Here is a 27,531-nt window from a genome sequence, read left to right as displayed (position 1 = left end):
CCACACTGTAAGGATTCTATGATATGAAGACCCCACCCCCATTTCATGGGGTGACTTCTTTCTTAATCATTCTAAAATGAGAGGTACTACGTAGTTACAAGTGTTTCCTCATGAAATCCCCTAGGAACTGATGCTTTGGATCAGTATCATTGGCTGCTGCAGAACATTGTTCCCTGCAAAAAACTCTCTAGCTACATCCAGTAGCTAAGCAGAGGCTTTCTGGGGTTTGAAGATTCCCATTCAAAGTAGTGAACCTCATTATAGTGAATACAAGCATTCAATGAATTGTGTCCCTTCCCCATAAGTGACAAATACTGAACAGTGCCAGAGCCTCAAGAAACTCCTCCACAGGAATGCTCATGAGCTGGGCACTTCACCCGCCAACATGGGGCTTATGCACCAATTGGGAAGCTGAGCTTGAACCCCAACAGGTCCATGGGGACACCCCCGGTAATTATACATTTTCCAGGCACTCATGCTGTCGGCATTTGGTCTTTCTGGTGATAGAGGTCCCAGTAGCAAACCCCTCAGCCACAGGCCGGTAGCTCAGCACTGCTCAGAAATGCCAGTGGGAGCAGCGGCTACGGTCATTCCTGACCAACCTAAAGACTCAGGATTGCACTGAGAGCCCCCGAATCCAGGTAAATACCTTGGGAAATGGGGACACAGAGGTTGGAGGCAGTGGCCCAGTGCATTTGGAAAAATAATTCTGTGCTATGATTACTTACTGTTGTACACTATCACAATATATCGTGGTACGAACACTCTCCGGTACATTGTACTGAGAAGGTCACAACAAAGTAATTACAGCATGATTAAAAAGAACAAAATATTAATAAATAGAATGGCATCACTGGTTAATTGAAGAAGCCATTGATTGTTTAATAGCTCATGATAAGAAGGTCTAGAATCTCATGTGTTTTCTTACATCTCTGAGAACCAACCGGACATTGGATTAGTACATGACCTTGTTACATCTGAAGATACATGATATTCCATCCTTTTTGCTATGGTTTGTCAAATGTAAACGTAACACCCAGCATCAAATAGTGGTTCTGATCAAGTGACCCCTTGCTGGAAATTGAACCCATGTAGATGTGGGGTGACAACAGAAACTGCACAATGATGTTCATCATTTTATGACAATGAACCTTATGCCAGTCATTGCTTCAGCTTACACATGTATAATAACCACTTTTAAAAGTGACTGGTAACATGTGCTACAGCTAGCATGAAAACACCAAAGATTAGAAAGAGGAAACTAAAGAAGAAAAATGTACAAAAGCTCTTCCAAACAGCAAAGATGTAGTTACAGGAGGATGCATTGTTCCAGGGGAATGATTCAAGCCTGACTCATTCTTCTTTGGATAATTATGCAATTGTCCCCAATAAAAACTGTCCTCAAGACCCTCTCAGCATTTCCATAATTTTTAACAGACAATTTCAGTAAACTAAAGGAGATAATATACCACAAATAGACAAGCTCATCGATGAGTTGAGACCTAGTTTATGCCCCTACATTGAGCACAGACTAACCCTTCTGGAGGAGGTCACCAGAAAACCAGACATGATTTGTTGACCAACCTCCCGAAGGCTTGAACCCCCTGATAATGGTTGAGGGAACCTATTGTGCAAGGATCATGATAAATCAAACCGTGTTCCTGTTGGCTCATCCTTCATTCAAAGGCAATCTGTGACAAAGACATTGTTGTTCCTTGAGATGGAGAAGACTTGATGGCAACCATTTCATTGCTGTTGCTGCTGATCCCTCTCACCTCTTTGGCCATATCAACCACCCCAAGAACCCACTCCTGTCCTTAGTCCATTGTGGCCTGAGATCCTGAGACCATCTTGGGCAATGGGTAGATGTTGTGCTGCCAGGAGGTATCACCTTTTCCGTAGTGTTGTTGTTCAATAGAGCCAGATCTCTGAGTGGCAGTGGGTGGAACTTCCACTCATAGGACCCTAGATCAAATAGAATGCTCACCATTATCCAGTTAATGCCTAAGTAGTACTTAATGCATTTGGCCTTCCCTGTAAGACATGATACAGGCTCCTGCTGACTCCTGCAGACAAAGATCCTTTCACATCCATTAAATGCTGCCCATGATGTGAATGAGTGCAAGGGTATATTGAGCAGGATAAGTGCTGCAGCTATTAACAGCCTTGCATTACTTCAAAAGACAAAACATAGCAAAACAGGTCTAAAATTTCATGTATTTTCTTGAAAGCCAACACAAACACATCTAAGCAGTCAAACTTAGTATCTTTCTCCTTTGTTTGCTGAATGTGAACCTAAAGTGTCAGTGGATACCTCTTCTCTGTGCTGTAGAAATGGATAAATACATTTAGGTTAAGGTCAGTATTACAACAGGGGAATAATGGTTTCATTTATTTTAATAACAAATATGGTACATACTTAATTACTTGCCTGCACTCAAAGTTAATTTTGATCTATAATGATTAAATTATACTCTTGTATTAAATGCTTTCAATCATTAGATGAGAAACATTTTTCTCTTATAATTTTGTACCTTTGTGCTAATTCTTTTTCATTTGTCTCATTTTCAACTCATGTCTAGAAGCTACTTACAGCTGATATAAGAAGTCAGTAGAAGCTATACTTCTTGTGTAAGAATACTTAATTCTTCATGGCACCATTTTTCTGCACTGTCATTGATAAATTATTAAGTAAATATTTCCATTATGTCAATTAATACCATGAACTGGTATGCTGCATGAAGTGAATCATTAAATACACATGTAGTATACACCATAATCTCGTGCAGTCTTTTTAATGTGAAGCCCTATGTCATTTCACAATGCAAAACTGTAGATAAAATTTTGCCATTGGCAGGTCTTGTCAGGAAAATGTCAAATTTTACAATCATAACCAAATTGAAACATTCAAAAGATGCTATCACAGAATACTGATTGTATATTTTTGTCAGCACATTAAATTTTAATGAACGAACTCAGATAATAAAAATGATAGATAAATCAAAGAAATACAAAGTTCTTAAAAACATAATAAAATGTATGTATTGACTTTCCTATGTGTTTTATGTGAAGACATCAGAACCCTCAAAAACATGGGCCTGAACTGTATATTTTTCTCCCAGAGCAGTTACTTTTTAATGTGATGGCAGGTCCTGCAGTTTTAAAAATTATTTCCAAGGTGCAGCCACACCATGTCAGCTACACAAACAATAGAAACTTCTTTCTCAGTCTTAAACAAAATCCCTTTGGTTATTCTGCAAAATATTTGATGGGGAAACTAGAAAGGGTGCTTGGATACTTAACTGTTCTTTTAGGATCTTGGAGGTGGAACTTGAAAATGTTTAATTCCACAGCATCTGCTGTCTGATCCTCATGGGTTACTGGCCTGGAAGTCAAACTGACTGACGAGCCTGCTTCGGATTGCAGGCTACAGGCAGATCTGATCCTAACTGAAGGCCAGAGGTGGGGGAATGTAATCCTGAGGGGGACCAAATCCTGGCCCAGGAGGACTCAACCTGGTTGGGTGTGGTAGGGTGGTACAGATCTTCTTTAAAAATAATGGCAACTGATCACAAAAATTGCCCAAAGAAATTCTCAGTGACAAGGTGCTCTGCATTCCAAGTTGAGTTCTTTTGTAAATATATCTGGGCTGCCAAAGTAATACTGCAGATGGATACATACCCATATCACTAGAAAGAATAAAGTCAAACAGTAAGGCTACTATTTAGAATAATTATAGCTCTTATCTATTCTAAAGGTTGCAAGATTAGGAGTGATAGCTTTGGATGGGGATGCTGAACAATGATTTGCATGCAGTTTTTCTCCATTACAGTCACTTCAATTCAGCCATTAAGTGTGTAATGGTTGTCTACATATTGGCAAACTTGTTTGTTTTTGTTTCAAAAAAGTTATTTCAATTCAGCTGGAATAACAATTGTGCTCTTAACTATCATATGCAGTCTTCAGTCATCTTTTCATCACATCTGTCAATATGGAGCCGAGTATTTAACTCCTAAATCTCCAAATTAGTGCAATGACTGCAGCAAGTAAATCAGCCTGAGTTGAGTGGTAATGATTAAATCTTAACATAAATTGGCTGCTGACACAATATATTGTCATATTAGCTAAGATTTTGACTTCATGCAATTAGCTGCCATTTAGACATCACCATTCCATTCCAAGAATGGGATTTTCTTTTCCATTTTCTCCCTGGTACATTAAATGAATGCACCAAATATAAAAGGATCTCAAACTTTGAGGAAGATGCAATTTTGATGTTTTAATCCACCCTTTCTGAGGCAGGTGGGACCATGCTCACAACGGCTCTCTGATTAGAAGAGAACTTGCTCACCTGAAGGAGTTAACTGGCCTCTGAAAAAGAATACTGCACTCTTTGGTGCAGTGGTATTGCCACTACCTCTGAGCCAGGAGGCTGGGTTCATATGCCATCTGCTCCAGAGGTGCGAAATAACAGTTCTGAACAGTTTGATTAGAAAATATCTACACAGTACTAGGCAGTAATGGGATTTAAACCCATGTCTCCTCAGAGACTGGAACCTGAATCCAGTGCTACTACAATGCTGTAGCTTTATTTAAGATGTTATGATTGAATGGTAAGGTCCTGGGGAGTGTTGCTGAACAAAGAGACCTTGGAGTACAGGTTCATAGCTCCTTGAAAGTGGAGACGCAGGTAGATAGGATAGTAACAAAGGCACTTGGTATGCTTTCCTTTATTGGTCAGAGCATTGAGTTTAGGAGTTGGGAGGTCATGTTGCAGCTGTACAGGATGTTGGTTAGGCCACTTTTGGAATATTGTGTGAAATTCTGGTCTCATTTCTTCCGTAAGGAGGTTGTGAAACTTGAAGGGTTCAGAAAAGACTTACAAGGATGTTGCTAGGGTGGGAGAATTCAAGCTATAGGCTGGGGCTGTTTTACCAGAGCATCAGAGGCTGAGGGGCGACATTATAGAGGTTTATAAATTCATGGGGGGCATAGATAAGGTAAATAGACAAAGTCTTTCCCCTGTGTTGGGGGAGTCCAGAAATAGAGGGCATAGGTTTAGGGTGAGAGGGGAAAGATATAAAAGAGACCTGAGTGGCAAATTTTTACACACAGGGTGGTACATGTATGGAATGAGCTGATAGAGGAAGGGGTGGAGACTGGTACAATTGCAACATTTAAAAGGCATTTGGATGGGTATATGAATAGGAAGGGTTTGGAGGGATTTGAGCCGGGTGCTGGCAGGTGGGACTAGATTGGGTTGAGACATCCGGTCAGCATGGACGAGTTGGACCGAAGGGTCTGTTTCCGTGCTGTATATCTATGACTCTATGAAACTATTACTGATGGCAATTAGAAACCTTGGGTCAGCAATGCTCCAACTAAGCTGTGTGTAGCCATGTAGCAACTGGATGATATCATGCAGGCTTTGTTTCACATGAATTAACCTGGGTGTGAGGCCGAATAAAACAGACATTGATTATCCATGTACAACCATTAAATATTAAAGGAAATGCTGGTCTTATGAAATATGTTAACTGTTGTGCAATCAGCACAGGAGGTGGCAGTGAGTACAATAAATACCATCCTCTCTGTTTATACCCGTCAGTGGAGACATGATTAATACAGAATAATTATAGCACAACAATCTGCTTTCACAGCCCTGAACTCTGGAAACATAATTCACTTACTTGCTGGTCAGGTGCACCTTTGGCGTTATCCCATACTCGCCGAAGAGAGTGACAAAGATATTGGCATCGGTTCCGGCTCCTCGGACGTCACCCGTTACAGTTACAACTTCATAAACTGTTAGTGAAGGATAAGAGGAAATTTAAAAAGATTAAGGGAGATGGAAGGAATTGACTAGAGATCGTTTGATTCAAAATTGGAAATCTACCAGAACAGGATTCCGATGAGCTATCCGTCAGGAATACATTTGTATCAGGGAGATGTACAAGGACTTCAAGAGGACAATACAGAACTGCTGGGGAAATTCAGCAATGCTCCTCCACACCGTCCTCCCCATTTAAACAATTCCCAAAACTGTTTCTTCAAATAAAACAAAAGTGGACTGAAGAAACGATATTTCCCACCAACCAAAGCACAGGATGTTTGTAATGCAGGCTAGAAATCTAGTTGATACAGGTTTTGCCCAAATCCATTTCCCAATCCCTTCCAATAATGTTAAAGTGAGATCCTGTCAACTTGTTCAGGAAGAAACATGACCACTTTACTTCCTTTAACTATCAGCACTACAATGGTCTTCCCTGGGTATTTATCTCATTGTCATGTCTAAATTGACTGTTGAATTGTCCAGTATAATAATAGAGTTCACACCTCAAAATGATTCTTTGACGTGATGTACTTTGAGGTGTGTTTGCAGCGTGTGTACATACAGCAGTTCAAGAAGTCAGCTCACCACCAGGTTCTTAATGGCAAATGGCGATGGGCATAAAATGTTGGCCCAGTTAAAAAGTCCCCTTTGTCTCTAAAGAACAGGGCCCTGTCTTAATGCATGTAGCTTCCAGTAAGAGCAAGTACACCACACTCTGAGTCCAACTGACAAAACATGTAATAAATGTCTTTGCTTACATATTCTCCAAAAGCGAGGCACTTGTCCTTGTGTGTTGTTTCAATTTCTGCGCGCTCACCATCAACATCAACAAAACAAAGGAGATGGTCATTGACTTCAGGAAGTGGGGTGGAGGGTGGTGCTGAGGTGGAGATGGTTGAGAGCATCAAGTTCCTGGGGGTGACAATTACCAACAATATTCTGGTCCACCCACATTGACACTACAGACAAGAAACCATGGCAACACCTCTACTTCTTCAGGAGGCTAAGGAAATTCACCACGTCCATAACAACTCTTACATATTTTTATAGATGCACCATAGAAAGCATCCTATCTGGATGCATCACAGTGTGACATGGCAACTGCTCTTCCCAAGACTACAAGAGAGTCGTGAACACAGCCCAGTCCATCATACAAACCAGCCTTCCATCCATTGATTCCACCTATTCCTCCCACTGCACTGGGAAAGCAACCAACATAAAAAGGATCCCTCACACCCCGGTTATACTGTCTTCCATCCTCTTCTGTTGGGCAGAAGATATAAAAGTTTGAATATACATACTAAGAGATTCAAGAACGGCTTCTTCCCTACTGTTATCAGACTTCTGAATGGACCTCTTAAGTGTTAACGTTGATCTCTCTGCACCTTCTCAGCAGCTGCAACACTGTATCCTACACTCTGCTCTGTTACCCTGATGTAGTTGTATAGTATGATTTGTCTGTAAAGCATGAAAGGCAACACTTTCCACTGCACAGTACCACAATCCTAGCACAAACCAACGTCCACTATACATGGCAAATCCTTGACATCATGTCCACCTTTGGCAGTCCCTCATGGCCTTACTTGCACTCGAGGGAGGTCAGTGGTCTGTGGCGGATGCATTGTTCAATTTTGGAGCTGCAGAGACTGCCACAGGTGATGTTTGAGGAAGCGGGTGGGTGGGACACTCTGGATTCTATGTGCTCTTTCTGCTGCTTGCACTTGGCCTCCACTTGCTGCGTTTTGGTGATACTCAAACAGTCTTTGCAGATGCTTCTCCAGTTTGTGTGTTCTAGGGCAAGCTATTCCCACATGTCAGTGGGGATGTTGCATTTGTTTAGGGAGGCTTTAAGGATGACCTTGTAGTGTTTACTCTGCTGTCTGTAGCATGGAGTACAACATTTGTTTAGGGAGTCTTGTGGGGGGCATACAAACAATGTGGATGACCAGTGCCTGGTGATACTGGGGAATGTTGAACTGGGAGAGGCTGCTCACATTGGTATACCTATCCTGCCAGTAGATTTGCAAAGGCAGTGCTAGACTAACTCACCAGGGATTTGCTGTACATGGTATATGTTTTCGATGCATATAGAGGAATGGGGACTAGAGCAGTTCTGTAGACAATGAGCTTGGTGCTGGTTTGATGTCTTGGATTTCAAACACTCTCTTCTTCAGTCATCTGAAGGCTGCACTGATGCATTGGAGTCAAGATAAGAGGAGACCCTAAGGTATTTGAAATAATCTAAGTTGCCAGGGTCTTGCAGTGGGGTTTGATGGTTGGGGGTAATGTTGTTGGAAGGAGCAAGCTGGTAGGCAACTTCTGTTTTCACCATCCAAGGCCCCAGACATACCTTTCAAGTGAAGCAATGCTTTACTTGCACTTCTAGACTAGTCGACTGTATTTGTTGATCACAATATTTTCTCCTATACACTGGGGAGACAAAATGCAGCCTGGGTGACTACTTTGCAGGAAAACTATATTCTGTCTGTAAAAATGACCCTGAGCTCCCAGTTGCCTGGTGTTTCAACACACTGCCCATGTTGCCATGCCAATATTTGTGCTTCAGACCTTTTGCAGTACTCCAGCAAGGCTCAGAGCAAGCTGAAGGAACAACACCTCATCTTCTGCTTGGGCACCTGACAGCCATCAGAATTCAACATCAAGTTTAACAATTTCAGAGCATGAACACCTTTTACCTTATCTATTACCTACCCCCACCATACCAGCTCCTGTCACAAAATGCATTGCTTTCAACAGAGCCAACCCATTCTCAGCTACTCATGGAGGATGTTATTACCTATCTAGCTTCTCTGATTCCCTGGCTGATGATCAACAATCCACTTGTCTCTCTCTCTGTCTCTCCCTCTGGCTCTCACTCTCGCCACCCACCTGCCCATGCCTGTGTCACCAGCTTAAGTACCACTATTTCCAGTTTTGCTTCTAGTTCTGAAGAAGCTGAGGAATGACCTTATAGAGGTTTATAAAATGATGAGGGGCATGGTTAGGATAGATAGACAAGGTCTTTTCCCTGAGGTGGGGGAGTACAGAACTAGAGGGCATAGGTTTAGGGTGTGAGGGGAAAGATATAAAAGAGACCTAAGGAGCAACTTTTTCACGCAGAGGGTGGTACTTGTATGGAATGAGCTGCCAAAGGAAGTGCTAAAGCTGGTACAATTGTAACATTTAAAAGGCATCTGGATGGGTACATGAATAGGAAGGGTTTGGAGAGATTTGGGCCAGGAGCTGGCAAGTGGAACTACATTACGTTGGGATATCTGGTCAGCATGGTCCAGTTGGACCGAAGGGTCTGTTTCTGTGCTGTGCATCTCCATGACTATGACAATAACTAAGACTTGAAACATTAGCATTGTTTTCTCTCCACAGATACTGCCAGACCTGCTGAGTTTCTCTAGCATTTTCTGAGGATTTTTTATTTTCTGGATGTTTAGTCTGAGGCCCACTGTCTCATATGCCTCAGTGAACGTGTCGAAGATGGTTTGTAGCTCAGGCTCTGAAGGAGTACACATGCAGGTGTCTGTATAGTGCAGCTTTATGACAGAAGTAGGCGTGGTCTTGGTTCTGGCTTGAAGGTGACGATTGAACAATTTTACACTCATTCTGTAAGTTAGCTCCACTATGGTGGAGAGTTTCATGGTGATGGGTGGAATGTTGCGGCAAAAACATGGAGAAGAACATTTGAGAAATACGTGACCACAGTTTACACTCATAGTGAGTCTGTGGTGGATCTGGTGATGGGATCACAGCTTGCAATTCATCATGAATCAGGCAGAGAATGGTATTGAATTGCTGCATTACTGAATTTGAGTAGTATGTTCCACTATCCCTCAACGTTGACAGTCAAAGGACTTTGTGCGATCAAAGATGGCCATAGACAGAGATACTTTTCTTGGATTTGTCACGCTCAGAAAATTATGTATATTGTGCATCTTGACAGCACACCTAGCTGTTCTGTATGTATTGTGGGATTCCAAATGACTGTCCAATTTTCAATGCAATGTTATTGTCTGACAATCTTTTGAGGCCTATAGGCTATCCTGTACATATACATCTTTAAACCCAACAAAGGGACACGTATAAGCATCCTTAACAAATGTGATTATAGCTTTAAAATGAACATAATGCTGAATGTTGGGTCTTAAATTCATGTCAGTTAGCCCTACAGTTCAGCTGTTCAGGAAGCTAAAAAAACTTGCTGGACTTGTGTCAGAGTTGGGTGATGTATACATGATATCGTTTGTCCTGAAAACTCACTGCATTTGTGAAGGAGTGTCCTGCTCAGGACACATAAGAGTAAAGTCCTTTTAGGCTCTACCTTATCTATAACTGGTTCTATATAACATGACCTTGCCAAACGGTTCCGCAAATTTCTTCAACCTGTTTTGAGCATGTTTTCCATACACCTGGTGAAGAATAACCTTGCATGGTCAATGTTGTGGAGACTTTGAGACAAAGACCAAATGAGTATATCTGGGAATTTGGTTCAAAGTGGGAATTCAACTTTAAATCTCTTTCAGTTTAATTTCACAATAAAAGTCTGAGTCTGACCAAGAACTAACAACCTTTAAGTAACTTAAAATATCCGACTTAAACAGACAGCTGCTGATTGTGACAGTTATTTACCAATTATCTGAAATTGCGAGCCTGATTGATTTGTGTAATGGGAAGCTAAGCGAGAAATCTTTAAAGGAGTAGAAAGTGATTAATCACAAGAAAGGGATTTTTAAAGCACATGGTCAGTAAGGACTTGGTCAGGATGAGAGAGGCAATGCCTGAGTCAGACGGAGACCATATCTGGGAGCTTGATTCAGAGTAGGAATTTGGTGCAGGGAGGGAAAGAGGTGCTTTCAGGTTTGATGCAAGAAGTGTACTGAGTGAGGAATTTGGTGAAAGGAGGGGAGACGTGTTTTTTTCTGCTACTCTTTTTTATTATGTTTGTTGATTGGTAGGAAACTTCTGCTGGAGACTGTCTTTAAATTATTGTAATTTTAAAAGGTATTGGACCATAAAACCAGCAGACATAGGAGTGGAAGTGAAGCCATTCAGCCCATCGAGTCCACTCCACTATTTAATCATGCTTGATGGGCATTTCAAGTCCACTTACCAACACTCTCCCTGTAGCCCTTAATTCCTAGTGAGATCAAGAATTTATCCATCTCTGCCTTGAAGACATTTAACGTCCTGGCCTCACTCCGCTCCGTGGCAATGAAATTCATAGGCCCACCGCTCTCTGGTTGATGAAATGGCTCCACATTTCCATTCTAAACTGACCCCCTCTAATTCTAAGCCTGTGCCCAGGGGTCCTAGGCTCTCCGCCTAACGGAAACACCTTCCCAGTGTCCACCCTTTCTAAGCCATGCATTATCTTGTAAGTTTTTATTAGATCTCCCCTCAACCTTCTAAACTCTAATGAATACAATCCCAGCATCCTCAGCCGATTATCACATGTTAGGCCTACCATTCCAGGGATCATCCGTGTGAATCTCTGCTAGACACGCTCCAGTGCCAGTATGTCCTTCTGAGGTGTGGGGCCCAAAACTGGACACAGTGTTCTACATGGGGCCTAACTAGAGCTTTGTAAAAAGTCTCAGAGGCACATCACTGCTTTTTTATTCCTACACTCTTGAGATGAATGACAACATTACATTTACTTTCTTAACCACAGACTCTAACCTTTAGAGAATCCTGGACTAGCACTCCCAGATCCCTTTGTACTTTGGCTTTATGAATTTTCTCACCATTTAGAAAATAGTCCATGGTTGTATTCTTTTTTCCAAAGTGCAAGACCTCACATTTGCTCACATTGAATTTCATGAGCCATTTCCTGGACCATGCTTCTAAACTGTCTAAATCTTTCTGCAGCCTCCCCATCTCCTCAGTACTACCTGCCTGCCCACCTAACTTCACATAATCAACAAACTTCACCAGAATGCCCCCAGTCCCTTCATCCAGATCATTGATATAGAAAGTGAACAGCAGCGGCCCCAACACTGAACCTTGCGGGACACCACTTGTCACTGGCTGCCATTCTGAGAAAGAACCTTTTATCCCAACTGTCTGCCTTCTTTCAGACAGCCAATCTTCAATCCATACCAGTAGCTCACCTTGAATATTATGGGCCCTCACCTTACTCAGCAGCCTCCCGTGAGGCAGCTTATCAAAGGCCTTTTGGAAGTCTAGGTAGATAACATCCACTAGGTCTCCCTGGTCTAACCTAATTGTTACCTCTAACAAGAATTCTAACAGGTTTGTCAGGCACAACCTCCCATTACTAAATCCATGCTGACTTGTTCTAATCCAACCCTGCACATCCAAGAATTTAGAAATGTCATCCTTAACGATGGATTCTAGAATTTTACCAACAACCGAGGTTAGGCTAATCGGCCTATAATTTTCCATCTTTTGTCTTGATCCTTTCTTGAACAAGGGGACTACAGCAGCAATTTTCCAATCATTTGAGACTTTCCCTGACTCCAGTGACTTTTACAACCAATGCCTCCGCTATTTTGTCAGCCACCTCCCTCAGAACTCTAGGATGTAGCCCATTGGGGCCAGGAGATTTATTAATATTTAGCACTTTTCTAGCACTTTCTCTTTTGTAATGGCTACCATACTTAACGCTGCCGCCTGATTCTCCTTAATTGTTGGGATATTACTCATGTCTTCCACTGTGAAGACTGATGCAAAGTATTTATTAAGCTCTTCAGCTATTTCCTTATCTCCCAGCACTAGTCTTCCTGCATGAATTTGGAGCGGCTCAAAGTCTACTTTTGCCTCTTGTTTGTTTCTTACGTATTGAAAGAATCTTTTACTATCATTTATAATATTACTGACAAGCATACCTTTATATTTGATATTCTCCTTCCTTATTCCTCTCTTTGTTATCCTCTGTTTATTTTTGTAATCTTCCCAATCTTCTGATTTCCCAGTGCTCTTGGCCAATTTATAGATTCTCTCTTTTTCTATGATACACTTCCTGACTTCTTTGTCAACCATGGCTGTCTAATTCCTCCCTGGATAATCTTTCTTTTCTTTGGGATGAATCTCTGTACTGTGTCCTCAATTCCACCCAGAAACTCCTGCCATTGTTGCTTTACTGTCTTCTCCACTAGGCTCTGCCTCCAGTTGATTTTCGTCGGCTCCTCTCTCATGCCACGGTCATTACCTTTATTTAACTGTAACACCATTACATCCAATTTTGCCTTTGCTCTTTCAAACTGCAGACTGAACTCTATCATATTATGATCGCTACCTCCTAAGTGTTCCCCTACTTCAAGATCTTTTATAAAGTTTGGCTCATTACATAGCACTAAGTCCAGAATAGCATGTTCCCTTGTGGGCTCCATCACAAGCCATCCTAAAAGTATTCCATGAATTCAGTTTCTTTGGATTCACCAACAACATTATTCACCCAGTCCACTTGCATATTGAAGTCCCCCATGATCACTGTGACCTTATCTTTTAGACATGCCCTATCTATTTCCTGGTACATCTTGCGCATCTGGTCCTGACCACTGCTAGGTGATCTGTATATAACTCCCATTATGGCTTTTTTGCCTTTGTGGTTCCTCAACTCCACCCACACAGACTCCAAATCATCTGACTCTATGCCATCAGTACCATAGATTTACTTTCATTTTTAACTAAAAAGACAACCCAGCCCCCTCTGCCCACCTCCCTGTCTTTTCAATAAGTTGTAAATCCTTGGATGTTTAACTGCCAGTCCTGAAACCCCTGCAACCATGTCTCTGTGATGCCTACCACATCAGAATCATTCACGATGATTTGTGCCGTTAAATCATCTACTTCTGTTATGAATACTACTAGCATTCAGGTAAAGTGCCTTAATGCTAATTTTCTTATCCTCGTGATTTCCAATATCTCCATGAGTATGTCCTAAGTTATCCTTCCTTTTTGCTTCATTCCTAGTCTGCCTCAAAGTTAAACCCTGCACACATGCTAACCTGCTGCTTATCTTTCTACCTGACTCCATACTTCCTGTTGCTTTCCCTTTCCCTTCCCCCTGACTCAGAAGTTTAAAGTCCTAGTGACCACCCTATTTATCCTTTTCACCAGAACACTGGTTCCAGATCGGCTCAGGTGGAGACCATCCCATCGGTGCAGATCCCTTTGGTTCCAAAACATGATGCCAATGTCCTATGAAATGGAATCCATCTTTCTCACACCAATCTCTTAGCCACACGATTATTTTTCTAATTTTCTTATCCCTATGCAAATTAGCATGTGGCTCGGGTAGAGATTATGACCTTCAAGGACCTGTTCTTCAATTTCCTTCTTCGTGCTTGATAATCCCCAAACAGGTCCTCCTTCCTAGCCTTGCCGAATTTGTTAGTGCCAACATGGACCACAACAACTGGATCTTCTCCTTCCCTCTCCTATATCCTTTCAAGCCAATCAGAAATGTCCTGCACCCTGACACCGGGAGGCAACACAATATGCGGGACTCTCAATATGGCTCACAAAGGATACTATCTGTCCCCCTAATTATAGAGTCCTCTATAACAACTACTTGTCTTTTTGCTCCCCGCTCTTGAATGGCCTTCTGCACCATGGTGCCATGGTCAGCTGGCTCATCCTGTCCACAGCCCTTTTCCTCATCCGTACAGGGACAAAAATCTCATACCCATTGGACAAGGTCAAGGGCAGAGGCTCCTCCACCGCTGAACTCAGAATCCTCCTACCTGCATCACTTACGTGCACTTTATTTCTCAAGGAATAGCTAAACTTGGATTTAACTGAGAAGTGCAACAGTCAGGGTCAATAAAGTAATAGAAAAATCCAAAACAGAATAAAGTCAATTTGGGTGAAGTAAAGTTAAGACAGGCCAGCACAGCTTAGTTATGTATGGCTTGAAATATATGAGTAATCATGGATCTTACTGGTGTCCGAGACAAGCACATCTGCAGCTGTTAGTTCCACTTTGGGCATAATTAATTTCAATAGTTCCACTTTGTTCAGAACTAGCTGTTCAGAACAGGTATCTCACATGCTGTTTTTTTTGTGTGTGTGACTACAAAAATCACACAATGCAATAATGTACCTTTCCAGATAGATGATGTCTGGTAAGTGTGATTAGAATCCCTTTAGATATTGGCATGTTTTGGTCAGTGATGGTTATGTTTCAGTCCAACAAACATCATTTTAACAATTAATTTTTATAAGAGTTTGTGATTTCATGTCTTTTGGTCATGACAGCCAGTTTATAGAGTGCGGTCAGTGGACAGTGATCTGCTGAGATATGAATTACTTAGCATGAAATGCATGCCTGCAGAGGACCATACATGATGGGGTTGAGAGATACTTCTGCATTTTTTCAGGAAAGCCTAAGAATAGGAAGAAAGAAACTAACTTTTTTTTTCGAAATGCACCCAAAGCAGATGTAAACTGGGATTCTCCACCTCTGTTAGTTCAGGTTTACCTGATCAACTTCATCTCATATTACTGATGTGTACTATGGGAGCAGTGGATCAGGTGTGATGAAGAGTGTTTTTATTGTAATAGATATCAGCACTGGGCTTCACTAAATATTTTACACCACATTCCAATGAGCGGTGCAGTGTGAGTCACCAAAATAGAAACTATTGCAGTCGTTACTTATTGGGAACATTCAGCAATTAACTCTTGAACGACAATTCTTCCTGAATATAGGGAAAGAAATGAGTTATTCTTTTGTTTTCTCATTGTGTTCGCAGTCTTTAGTCACCTTTCAGGAAACATAGGCATAGCTGAGTTATGTAAGTCTCAGTTATATAATGGCTGAAATTAATTAAAACGCTAGACTGTGGGCTTTTGTGTTGCAGTGGTAAAGTCCCTATCTCTGGGTTCAAGTCATACCTACTCCAGATGTTTGTTGCAATGCATCTGAGCAGGTTGATCAGCAAATGTCTAATGGTTGGCTGTGCCATTTAGTTGTCATTTCTCTTTATTTTATCTGTCTTCTTTATGATTTTTGTCTTTGTTAATATATTTTCCCAGTTTAATTCCTCATCAGCTTTCCCTCTGGTTTAAGCAATCTGACATGTTCATAACACTGGTCTTAGGAGGTTTTAATTCCAAAGTGGGTGCCCGTTGAGGGAGAGGCTATAGGCACATCATCCAGACCCCTCAACTGCACAGTGCCCTTGGAGTTTCTGATGTTGACCATGTTGGACTGGAAGCAGCCGTCAGCATATGAGGAAAGTAGAAAATAGGGGAGTAGGAGATCACTGTTCAAGACGGGGAGGCGGGAGGGGTTAGTTGCTAGCATTTAGTTAAGTGATGGGGAGAGGTGGTGAGATAGCAGTGGTATTCCCGGTTCTGCAGGGAATGCAACAAAATAGCAATACCACTTTTTTTCAAAACCCCAGCTTTCCTAGGTATGCCTTGTCCTACTGACAAGATATACCAAGTAGAGGTAGTGGGAAAGTCGTGTCTTACGGTGAGGAAGTTCTCCATCCACAGTACAAGTTAAAGGCTGTTGCAGCAGCCTAAAGGAAACCTGGAACCCATAGCAGCAACAGAATGTTATATTGCATTCTGTAACCTTAGTCCAATACATTGCTCCTTCATCATTATGTGAGAGATTGCCAAAAACATGAACAAGCTTGGAATGAGCTTAGTGAAGCTAGAATACAGCACTCCCTGAATGTTCAGGATCAAAAGCAGATGAATGTAAATGGAGCTGATCCATCTGATAACCAATGGATCATAGCCAAGTCTTATTGCATTAAATGCTGTATGAACAAATGCGAGTTAATTACTGCCCGACCATCAATCATCAATCATCGGTGAAGTAATAGAAAGCATCATCTGCAGTGTTATCCAATGGTACATACTTGGCAATAACAAGCTCCAAACTTTAATACAACCTCCAGACAGACAGAAATTCTCAATCCAATGAGGTAAGAGCAACTACCTTCAAAAGGTAGCATTCAACCAATTACTGTTCCATGAGGCTACGAAGAAACTGAGGTCAATGGAGGGTAAAGGAAAAGTCCCATGATTGGTCAAACTTGACACTTGGTGTCCATGGTTGTTGAAGGACAAGCATTATGGCACCAGTGTATCACTGCAGGAGTTTTTTTAAGATGGTGTTTTGGGCCATCAAGCTTCTGTTGCTTTGTAGTTAGTCTTCTCCCATAAAGTTAATCTCATTTACAATTTGAAAGCGTTCTCCTATGTTCAGAACTTGCCTGATAATGAAGCAACTCATCCAGTGCACAGAAGAACCTTCTCACTGGCCTTCAAAGACATCATCACCACCAAAGCCCTCAACAACAATAGCACTGTGGAGGGTGCAGGTAGTCACCATTGATTGAAAGTTTGCCTGGACTAGCCGTATTATTAGAAGGCTACAAGAGAAAGGTTGGTGGCTGTGAACTATGTATCCAATGGGTCACCATCTGACCTGTCAAAGCCTCAAACCCATTTATAAAGTACATGTCAACTGTGTGTTGATGTTCTCCCCATTAATGTTAGCAACCGCAGCTGCAAGAACACTCAAAGCTCAAGAGTGTAGAGTGCAAACAGTTCGTTTGATAGGATTATAGAACCTTAGAATGATTACAGAAGGAGGCCATTCGGCAAGAACTAGCTCTACCTGTCCTCCTTTTCTTCTTTGCACTGCAATTCTTTTGTTGCATGTACATTTCCAGTTTCTTTTAGAAAGCTATGAATCAATTTTCACCACTCGCTGTCTTATTTTGGCCAGCCAATTCTGTATCCAGAAAGCCAAATTTCCCCTGTATTCCCATACCTCCTAACTTTCTGAATGAGCCTTAGAGGGAGGATCATGAAATAAATAGTTAAAAATGATTAGACCGTGGCCACTACTCTGAGACACCTTTGCAACAATATTGTGGGACTGAGATGATTGATAGAACATAGAACAGAACAGCACAGTACAGGCACTTCAACGCATGATGCTGTGCCGAACATTTATATTAATCAAAGATCAACCTAACCTACACACCCCTCAATTTACTGCCATCTATGTGCTTGTACAGCAGTTGCTTAAATGTCCATAATGTCTCTGACTCTACCACTACCACTGGCAGTGCATTCCACGCACCTACCACTCTCTGGAAACTTAACAAATGCCTTACTGAAATCCATATATACCACATCCACTGCTCGACCTTTATCAATTTGTCTCATCACATCTTCAAAGAACTCAATAAGGCTTGTGAGGCATGACCTGCCCCTCACAAAGCCATGCTAACTATCTTTCATCAAACTATGTTTTTCCAAATAGTCATAAATCCTATCTCTCAGAATCCTTTCCCGTATCTTGCTTACCACAGGTGTAAAACTGACTGGTCTGTAATTCCCAGGAATTTCCCTATTTCCTTTTTTGAACAGAGGAACAACATTCACCTCCCTCCATTCATCCGGTACTATTCCTGTGTAGAGTGAGGATGCAAAGATCATTGCCAGAGGCGCAGCAATCTTATTCCTCACTTCCTGTGGCAACCTTGGACATATCTGGTCCAGCCCTGGGGACTTATCTATCTTGATGCTTTCTAGAATTCCAATATATCCATTTTTTAAATATCAATCTGTTCAAGCCTATTAACCTAGTCCTATCTCACTATCAACAAGGTCCCTCTCTCTAGTGAATACTGAAGCAGAAAACTCATTTAGGGCCTCCCCTACCTCTTCAGACTCCAGGCACAAGTTCCCTCCATTATCCCTGATCAGCCCTACCCTCTCTGGTCATTCTTTTTTTCCTCAAGTAGGTGTAGAATGCATTTTGGTTTTCTGTAATCTTTTCCTCCAAGGCTTTTTCGTGCTCCCTCCTAGCTCTCCTCAGTCCATTTTTGAGTTCTTTCGTAGCTATCTTGTAATCCTCTAAAGCTGTGCCAGATTCTTGCTTCCTCAACCTTAAGTAAGCTTCCTTCTTTCTTTTGACAAGAAGCTCCTCTTCTCTTGTCATCCAAGGCTCCTTCATCTTATCATTCCTTACCTGTCTCAGTGGGACAAAGTTACCCAATACTCGCAACAAGTGCCTTAAATAGCCTCCACATTTCTATTGTACATTCCGGTAGAACAGTTGTTCCAATTTATACTCCACTGCTCCTGTCTAATAGCAGTATAATTGCCCCTCACCCATAAAGATCTTCCCATACAGTCTGTTCCTATCCCTCTCCATGGCTATGGTAAAGGTGAGGCAGTTGTGGTCACTGTTACTGAAATGCTCTCCCACCGAGAGATCTGACACCTGGCCTGGTTCATTGCCTAGCACCAAACCCAATATGACCTCTTCTCCAGTCAGCCTATCTACATATGGAATCAGGAATCCTTCCTGGACACACCTGACCAAATTGGCTCCATCCTGACCATCTGCACTAAGAAGGTTTCAATCAATATTGGGGAAGTTGAAGTCATTCATAACAACAACTCTGTTACTTCTGCACCTTTCCAAAATCTGCTTTTCAATTTGTTCTTCCATCAGTCCGCTGATATTTGGAGGGGTCTACAGAAAATATCCAATAAAGTGACTGCTCCTTTCTTATTACTGATTTCCATCCATACACAAAAATGATGACTAAACATAATAGGGTTTGTTTGCGGTGTTCTGGGGGGGGTGGGGTTCCATGTTCAAAGGCACCTAGTCTCTGAGTGCCATCGACTCCTATCTGGTTCTCATCCTCATGGCTCCCCTCAAACTCTATCCTGCCCTTATTTATGTTTCTCCAGCAATCTAATAATGAAATAAAAGCAGAATATTGCAGTGCTGAAAATCTGAAACAATCACAGAAATTGCTGGAGAAACTTACAGGGGGATATGATAGTCTAATGGTAATCTTGCTGAATCCAGAAACCCAGGTAATGTTCTGGGGTACTGGGTTTGAATCCCACTAGAGCTGAAGGTGGAAGTTGAATAAATTAAAAGTCTGGAATTAAGAGCCTAACGATGACCATGAGTTTAATTGTTGGAAAAACCTACCTGGTTCTCTAAAGTCCTTAGGGAAGGAAACTACCACACTTACCTGGTCTGACCCACATGTGACTACAGACCTGCAGCTATGTGGTTAGGGAGTTGTAAATGCTGGTCTAGCCAGCAATGTCCTTATCCAATAAATAAATGAAGAAGAAAACTCAGCAGGTCTGACAGCATCTGTGGAGAGCATACTGAATTAATATCTAGAGTCTAGTATGACACTTCTTCAAAAGAATCCCGGACGAGCCCTCGTTCCTTAACTTTGGCAAATAGGGTTATGGAGAATCTATAGGGATCTTATAAATATATTAAGGACAAAAGGGTAACTAGGGAGAGAATAGGGCCCCTCAAAGATCAGCAAGGCAGCCGACATGTGGAATCACAAGAGATGAGGGAGAAACTAAACATGTATTTTGCATCAGCATTTACTATGGAGAAGGAAATGAAAGATATCGAATGTGAGGGAATAGATGGTGACATCTTGAAAATGTCCATATTGCAGAGGAGGAAGTGCTGGATGTCTTAAAACACACTAATAATACGGCTAGTCCAGGCAAACTTTACTGCACAGAGCATTGAGTAAAGGAGTTGGGATGTCATGTTGTGGCTGTGCAAGACATTGGGGTTAGGCCACTTTTGGAATATTGTGTGCAATTCTAGTCCTCCCTCCTATTGGTAGGATGTTGTGAAACTTGAAAGGGTTCAGAAAAAGTTTACAAGCATGTTGCCAGGGTTGGAGGATCTGAGCAACCAGGAGAGGCTAAACAGGCTGGAGCTGTTTTCCCAGAGCGTCGGAGACTGAGAGTGACCTTATGGAGGTTTATGGAATTATGAGAGGCATGGGTAGGATAAATAGACAAAGTCTTTTCCCTGGGTTGGGGGAGTCCAGAACTAGAGAGCATAGGTTTAGGGTGAGAGAGGAAAAATTTCAAAGGGACCTAAGGGGCAACTTTTTGATGCAGTGGGTGGAATGAGCTGCCAGAAGAAGTGCTGGAAGCTGGTGCAATTATAACATTTAAAAGGCATCTGGATGGGTATATGAATAGGAAGGGTTTAGAGGGATATGGGCCAAGTGCTGGCAAATGGGACGAGATTAGGTTAGGATATGGATGAGTTGGATCGAAGAGTCTAATTGCATGCAGTACATCTCTATAACTCTAAGTCATATTGGACTTAAAATGTTAACTCTGTTTGTGTCTCCATAGATGTTGCTAGATTTGCTGAATTTCTCCAGCATTCACTGTGCTTGTATCTAACAACGAACACCAATTAAGGTCCAGTGTATTACTGGGATCAGCCATGAGCTCCGAGTAATGGAGAGTTTCTCTGATTGGCCAGCAGCTCTTGGAGATATGACTTCCATCCTGCTGGCAGAAGTCTGACAATCCAAAGAGTTGGGAGCTCTGGTAACAGGGCACTGCCAAATAGGGATTTAATATCCTTAGGTCCCCTGACATTCCATACACATGAGTGGTGCCAGTATTGGTGACAGAGTTGATCTCTTCCTTCAACCTTATTAAACATCACTGATGTCCTCTGATTTCCTATATTGGGCCAGGTCCTTTCCCATGGATTAATGGTTCTAGACCATTAAATGGTTTACAGCAAAAATTCCACTTCTATCTGGGAGACGTCCCATGCCCACGTGCACAAGGCCAAATAAATGGTGCTGTGGTCCCAGCAGCACTGTCAGGTCACTGCTGGGACTGCACTCAGTAACCAATGGCAGTGGCAAATTAAGGTATTACTGAGGCCTGGCAGTGAGGGTGTTGGAGTGCTGGGATGAACAAGGCAAGGAGATTAGAGAGATGACGAGGGTTCATGGGGCCCCAATAGAAGGAACCCTCTCTTTTTCTCTCCCTCTCTTGCCTAGAAGTTACTGGCTTCACACTTCACATAGGCTTCACTGTCCAGTGGACACGTCCTATGCTGCACCACTATGTGGTGGGTGGGTAAATGGGTAGGCTCCAGGAATGGCATATAGGACATTATACCTTGACTTATTGTGCCACTTCCTGCCTGCCAAATCACTCCTGGAGACATGCCATCTGTGCTACTCTATCAAAACTTTTCATAATTTCATTTGATCCCCACTTAGCCTTCTCAGAGACCAAGCTTGTTCACTCCCTCCTGATAGGCACACCCCTACGTTTCTGGTATCTGCTTCGTAAATCTTTTTTTACTCCCTCACTGATGACTTTATATCATTTGTATGATATGAAATCCAGAACTGCACACAGTAGTCCACAAAGGAATATGTACTTAGTACATTCCCTTCATTAAGTAACTTAAACTAGAATTGAATCATATACAGTCTATACAGCCTGTTGTGCCCACACTGGTCATCAAACATCCATCTATTTAAATCTTATTTTCCAGCATGTGGTCCATAATGTTGTACTCTACAGTGTTTCATGTGTTCATCTAAACAGTTCTTAAATGTCGTGAGGGTTTCCCATGTCTACCACCCTTTCTGGCAGTAAATTCCAGGTACCCACAACCCTTGTGAAAAGAACATTTTCTTCAAATCCCCTCCAAAGCTTCTGCTTTTTACCTTAAAACTATTTCCCTGGTTATTGACCCCTCTACTTGGGGAAAATATTTCTTCCTATCTACCCTGTGTATACCCCTCAGAAATTTGTACACCTCAACCAGATTCCCCCTCAGCTTTCTCTGCTCCATGCGAAAACAATCCCAGTCTACATAGTATCATTTCATAGCTGATAAGCTCTAGCACAGGCAACATCCTGGTGAATCTCTTCTACACCTTCCCTAGGGTATCCAATCACATTCTATAGTGTAGCGATCAGAACTGCAAACACAGTACTCCAGCTGTGACCTAACTAACATTATGTACAGCTCAATCATAATTCCTTACTCTTGTACTCAATGCTTTCACTAATAAGGATAGGTATCCCATAGACAAAAACAGAAGTTGCTGGAAAAGCTCAGCAAGTCTGCCAGCATCTGTGAAGAGAAATCAAAGTTAACATTTCGGGTCCAGTGACCCTTTCTCAGAACAAGTATCCCATAGTCTTTCTCAACCACCTTTTCTGCCTATCCTGTTGCCTTCCAAAATCAATGGATATGCAGACAAGGATCAGTGATCTGTACTTCCTGGAGTCCTATCATTCAGTGTGTAACCCCTTGCCCTGCTAGTCTTCCTAAAATGCATCACCTCATGATTAAATTCCATTATTCAGCCCATCTGACCGTCCTGTGGTCAAAGGCATTCCTCCTTGCTATTTACCACACCATCAATTTTTGTGTCATCTGTGAACTTACCAATCGTACCACCTACAATAAATCTGTGACATTCATGTCTAGATCATTAATGTACAAAATAAACAGCAAGAGACCAGCACTAATTCCTTTTGTACACTAGTGAATACAGGTTTCCAGTCTTTTATCCAAGATGGCGCCAGAGTGTGATGACTCTTGTGAGCTCTTCTAAGCATATTATTCCCTCACATCTTTACAATGTACTAATTTTTAAAAATATCAATTGGAAGTCTGTCAGAATTATTCTGTAGCACTATATTCTGTTCTATTACTGTGATGTACTTATGTGAGGTATGATTTGTCTGATTAGCTTGCAAAACAATACTTTTCAATATCTCAGTAAAGGTTGACAATAATAAATCAAATCAAATCAAAAATCAAAAACACCTTTCGACCATCACTGTCTGCTTCTTGCCACTAAGCCAATTTTGAAACCAATTTCTCAAATTACCCTGGATCCCCTGGCTCTCAGCTTGTTAATAAGTCTGCCATGTTAAGACCTTGTCAAAAGTATAACTGAAGTCCACTGCTCTGCCCTCATCTAAACCCTTGTCATGGCCTTGAAAAATTCAATCAAATTTCTCAGACATGGTCTCCCCCTTACAAAGCCATACTGACTACCCTTGATTAATCCCTGCCTCTACAAGTGGAAATTGATTTTGTTCCTCAGAATATTTTTGCAATAGTTTCCTTATCACAGATATTAGATTCGCTGGCCTGTAGTTTCCTGGTTTATCTCTACCGCCCTTCTTAAATAATGGTAGCATATTGTGCTACCTTCCAGTCCTCTGGAACTCCTCCTGTGGCTAGAGAATATTTTAAAAATTAATGTCAGAGCCTCTGCAAACTCCTCTCTTGCCTCCACAGCAGTCTTGGATACATTTCATTTGGATCTTGGGATTTATCCATTTTCAAGCCTTCTGAAACCACTAATACCTCCACCCTTTCAATGCTAATTTGTTTTAGTGTATCACAGTACCCTTTCCTGATTTCTGAACCTATGTCATCCTTCCCTATTGTGAATAGAGCTACAAAGTTTTCATTTAAAACCTCAGCTATTTCTTCTGCTTCCACTCATAGATTATTACTTGGGTCCCTAATGAGCCCTACTTTTGCCTGGTTATCCTCTTGCACCTAATATTCTTATAAAAGGCCTTGGATTTCCATTAATGTTACCTACCAGTATTTATACATGCCCTCTCTGCACTCTCCTAATGTATTTTTAAACAACCCCTGGCTTTCTATACTAAAATATAGAATGCATGGTTAGTAAGTTTGCAGATGACACCAAAATTGGTGGCATAATAGACAGTGAGAAAATTTTTCTAAGATTACAAAAGGATCTTGATCAAATGAGTCAATGTGTTCAAAAATGGCAGATGGAGTTCAACCTGGATAAATGCGAGTTATTGCATTTCGGTACAACAGGGGTAGGACTTATACAATTAATGTGCCTTCGGTAGTGTTATAGAACAGAGTGACCTAGGGGTGCAAGTACTTAATCCTTTGACGTTTGCACCAGTTATAGACAGGATGGTTAAAAAGAAGTTTGGCATGTGTGCTTTCATTGCTCAGTCCTTTGAGTATCGGAGTTGGGACATTATGCTGAGGTTGTACAGGGTTTGGTATGGCCTCTTCTGGAATACTGTGTCTAGTTCTGGTCGCCCAGTTACCAGAAGGATATTATCAAGCTGGAGAGGGTTCAGAAGAGATTTACCAGGATGTTGCTGGGTATGGAAGGTTTGAGTTATAAAGAAAGGCTGGATCCACTGGACCCTTTTCACTGGAGCGGAGGAGGTTGAGACGTAACCTAATAGAAATTTATAAAGTAATGAGAGGTACAGATAGAGTTGATGGTTGTTTTCCTAAGCTGGGGAATTTCAAGACTAGGGGGCACACTTTTAAGGTGAGAGGAGAGAGATTTAAAAAAGACGTAACAGGCAAGTTTTTTTTACACAGAGGGTGGTTCGTGTGTGGAATGAATATTCTGAGCAAGTGGTGGATGTGGGTACAAATTACAACATCTAAAAGACATTTGGACGGTTACATGAATAGGAAAGGTTTGGAGTGATATGGGCCAGCAGCGGGAAAGTGGGACTAGTTTAGTTTAGGACTATGTTCGGCATGGTCTGGTTGGACCGAAGTGTCTGTTTCCATGCTGTACAACTCTATGACTTCTAGGGCATTAACTGTTCTGAACCTTTGGGATCTACCATAAGCTTCCCTTTTTTTGTTGGATCCAAGTCAATCCAACCAAAACTCTCTCAACAAACACATTGACTTGGATCCCATTTACCTCCCCTGAGAAAAAGAACAGGAAATGACATCACCATAGGAAATGATGCCACCACAGGAAGTGACACCACCAACCCAAGGAAACCCAAACACAAAAATAGAAAGTGGGCTACACTATCAGTGCTTCATCCGGAGGCTCACTGGAGATGTTACCTAGTATGGTGACGAAATGTCTGAAAACAAACCTTCCAGCTCAGCGAGCAAATCTACATTGAGAACCTTCAAAGATCATCTCCCCTTACTACAGTAATTCACTCCCTTGCTCAATAATATGAGACCACCTCCTCATTCATAATTCCCTGCCCCTGTTTCACTTAAAGATTCAATCTTAAGCTGCCAGTCCTGACCTTCCCTCAACCATATCTTGGAGATAGCAATGACATCACATCCCCGCGTGTTAATCAATACTCCGAATTCATCTACCTTATTTGTAAGACTCCTTGCATTAAAATAAATGCCATCCAGCCTTGCTGTGCTCCCACGTGCCTTAATTACATTTGCACTGCCTTCAAGGCTGAGTTGGTTCTTCAACTACACTTGTCCGTGCACTCCACTGTACATCCACTCCACATTCCATCCACCTGCCAAATTTGTTTAAACCCCAGTTAATTGGGATGTTGTCCCAATGACAAAAAGAATATACTTCAAAAACAACAAAAATAAATAAATTAAGTGAATCTAGAATGAGAAAGGCAATAAATAAGACATTGGTGCAAAAATGACCTTTCTTCTTGTGGTACAGATCCTCTCCGTCATCTGAAGATTCAGTGCGGTATGTCAGAAGTTCTCTCTCATAAATTTCTTGATAGTTGTATGCTTTTTTAGATGATTTACTTTTTGATCTATCTCCTTTCGATTTCTCCTTCTTTTTTCTTTTTTCTTCATCACTGTCATCTGAACCTTTCTTGGATTTTTTCCCTTTATTCTTCTCCTTTCGAGGTTTATCCTCATGCTCATCATCTTCAACTGAACCTTTTGATTTAGACCTTTTGTTAGGCTCTTCTTTTGGAGATGCTTTCTTTTTCTTCCTTTTCTCCAGTACTACTTCTTCTTCCTCGTCATCTTCTATGTGCTCCTTTGATTTTTTCTTCTTGTCTTTCATGTTGGTGTCATTTTCAAATTTTCTTTCCTACCTTTTATCCTATGTGTCACATTCACACAACAAGTTGCTCTCTGCTCTCTCCTGCATAGCTGCAGGACTCTCATGAAAAATTACTGCTGTGCCAGAGACACGTGACTTGAAGAGAAAGCAGAGTGTAAAAAGAGCCCAGAAGCACAAACCTTATCATCAGGCTTCAGGTCTCTCTATAATTTATGTATTGGGATCATTTTACAGATGGAGGAATGTCTCAACTTTACTTGAGATCTCCCACCACTGCTGTAGACAATGACTGGGCTGCATTCAGAAAACTTGCATGTTATTACAGACTAAACATTATACTTGGAAGACATAATGGTAAGATTATAGGAACAAACTTGGTGCCAACTCTTGTTAGGGACTGGGGGACTTATCATTGAAGTAGGATACCTTTATTGCTTCACTCAATACTGCTTTTACTCGGCTTATCAACGTCTGCTACATTCCTGTATTATGGGTTTAAGGCAAATGATATAATCACTTTATTTGTAGGACTCCTGTCTTGATAATTCACCTTCCTGTCACATTGGAAATGATTTAATTCCCCCTTCTTGACAGTAATTAGTATGGCAGATTAAAACTGGTGAGCTGATTTACTGGCAAGAGGCTGCTCTGTACCTGCCCAGTACAACTTTATCTTCAGTGACTTCCACTTGAGGCAAGTTATGGCGCAATGGTGCAGTGATGTAATTTGTGCTCAACTGGGGAGGAGGCCTGCCTGATGTCAACTCTGCTGCATGGCAGGTGGCTGTGTAGACAAAAGATGCCACAATAAGCTTACACTTTTGAAAAGATTCCACTGGGAGCCAGCAAAAACTGGAGTGATCTGCTGGGCCCTCACAAGGAATTTATGAGACCCACATGACATTTTTAGTCCCTCATCCAAGTGGCATTGACTATGTAATTTTCTTCACCCTCTCCCCCACCACTTCGCTATGCTGGAGACCATAAGCTTGAATTCAGCTCTCACCTCAAATCCCATCTTGTTCACCAACGTTTATGCCATCCCTCTAACTTTGGATG

The 27,531-nt window shown here is 41.7% G+C and overlaps 1 protein-coding gene across 1 annotated transcript in view; it reads right to left on the bottom strand.

Annotated features, from left to right (window-relative positions):
- loxhd1a (lipoxygenase homology PLAT domains 1a) overlaps positions 1-27,531 on the bottom strand; it is a 224,162-nt gene that overhangs the window by 131,811 nt on the left and 64,820 nt on the right. Inside the window, exon 8 of the mRNA XM_088000471.1 lies at positions 5,691-5,805. Within this exon, the coding sequence (XP_087856597.1) occupies positions 5,691-5,805 (115 nt within the window). The remainder of the gene's footprint in view (positions 1-5,690; positions 5,806-27,531) is intronic.

This window comes from Chiloscyllium plagiosum, unplaced genomic scaffold, assembly GCF_037043375.1.
Source record: "Chiloscyllium plagiosum isolate Xiang-an unplaced genomic scaffold, Cpla_swu_hap1 HiC_scaffold_1, whole genome shotgun sequence".
NCBI lineage: Eukaryota > Metazoa > Chordata > Chondrichthyes > Orectolobiformes > Hemiscylliidae > Chiloscyllium > Chiloscyllium plagiosum.
The sequence above is the reverse complement of the archived record's forward strand: the minus strand, read 5'-3'. Positions and strand labels throughout refer to the sequence as shown.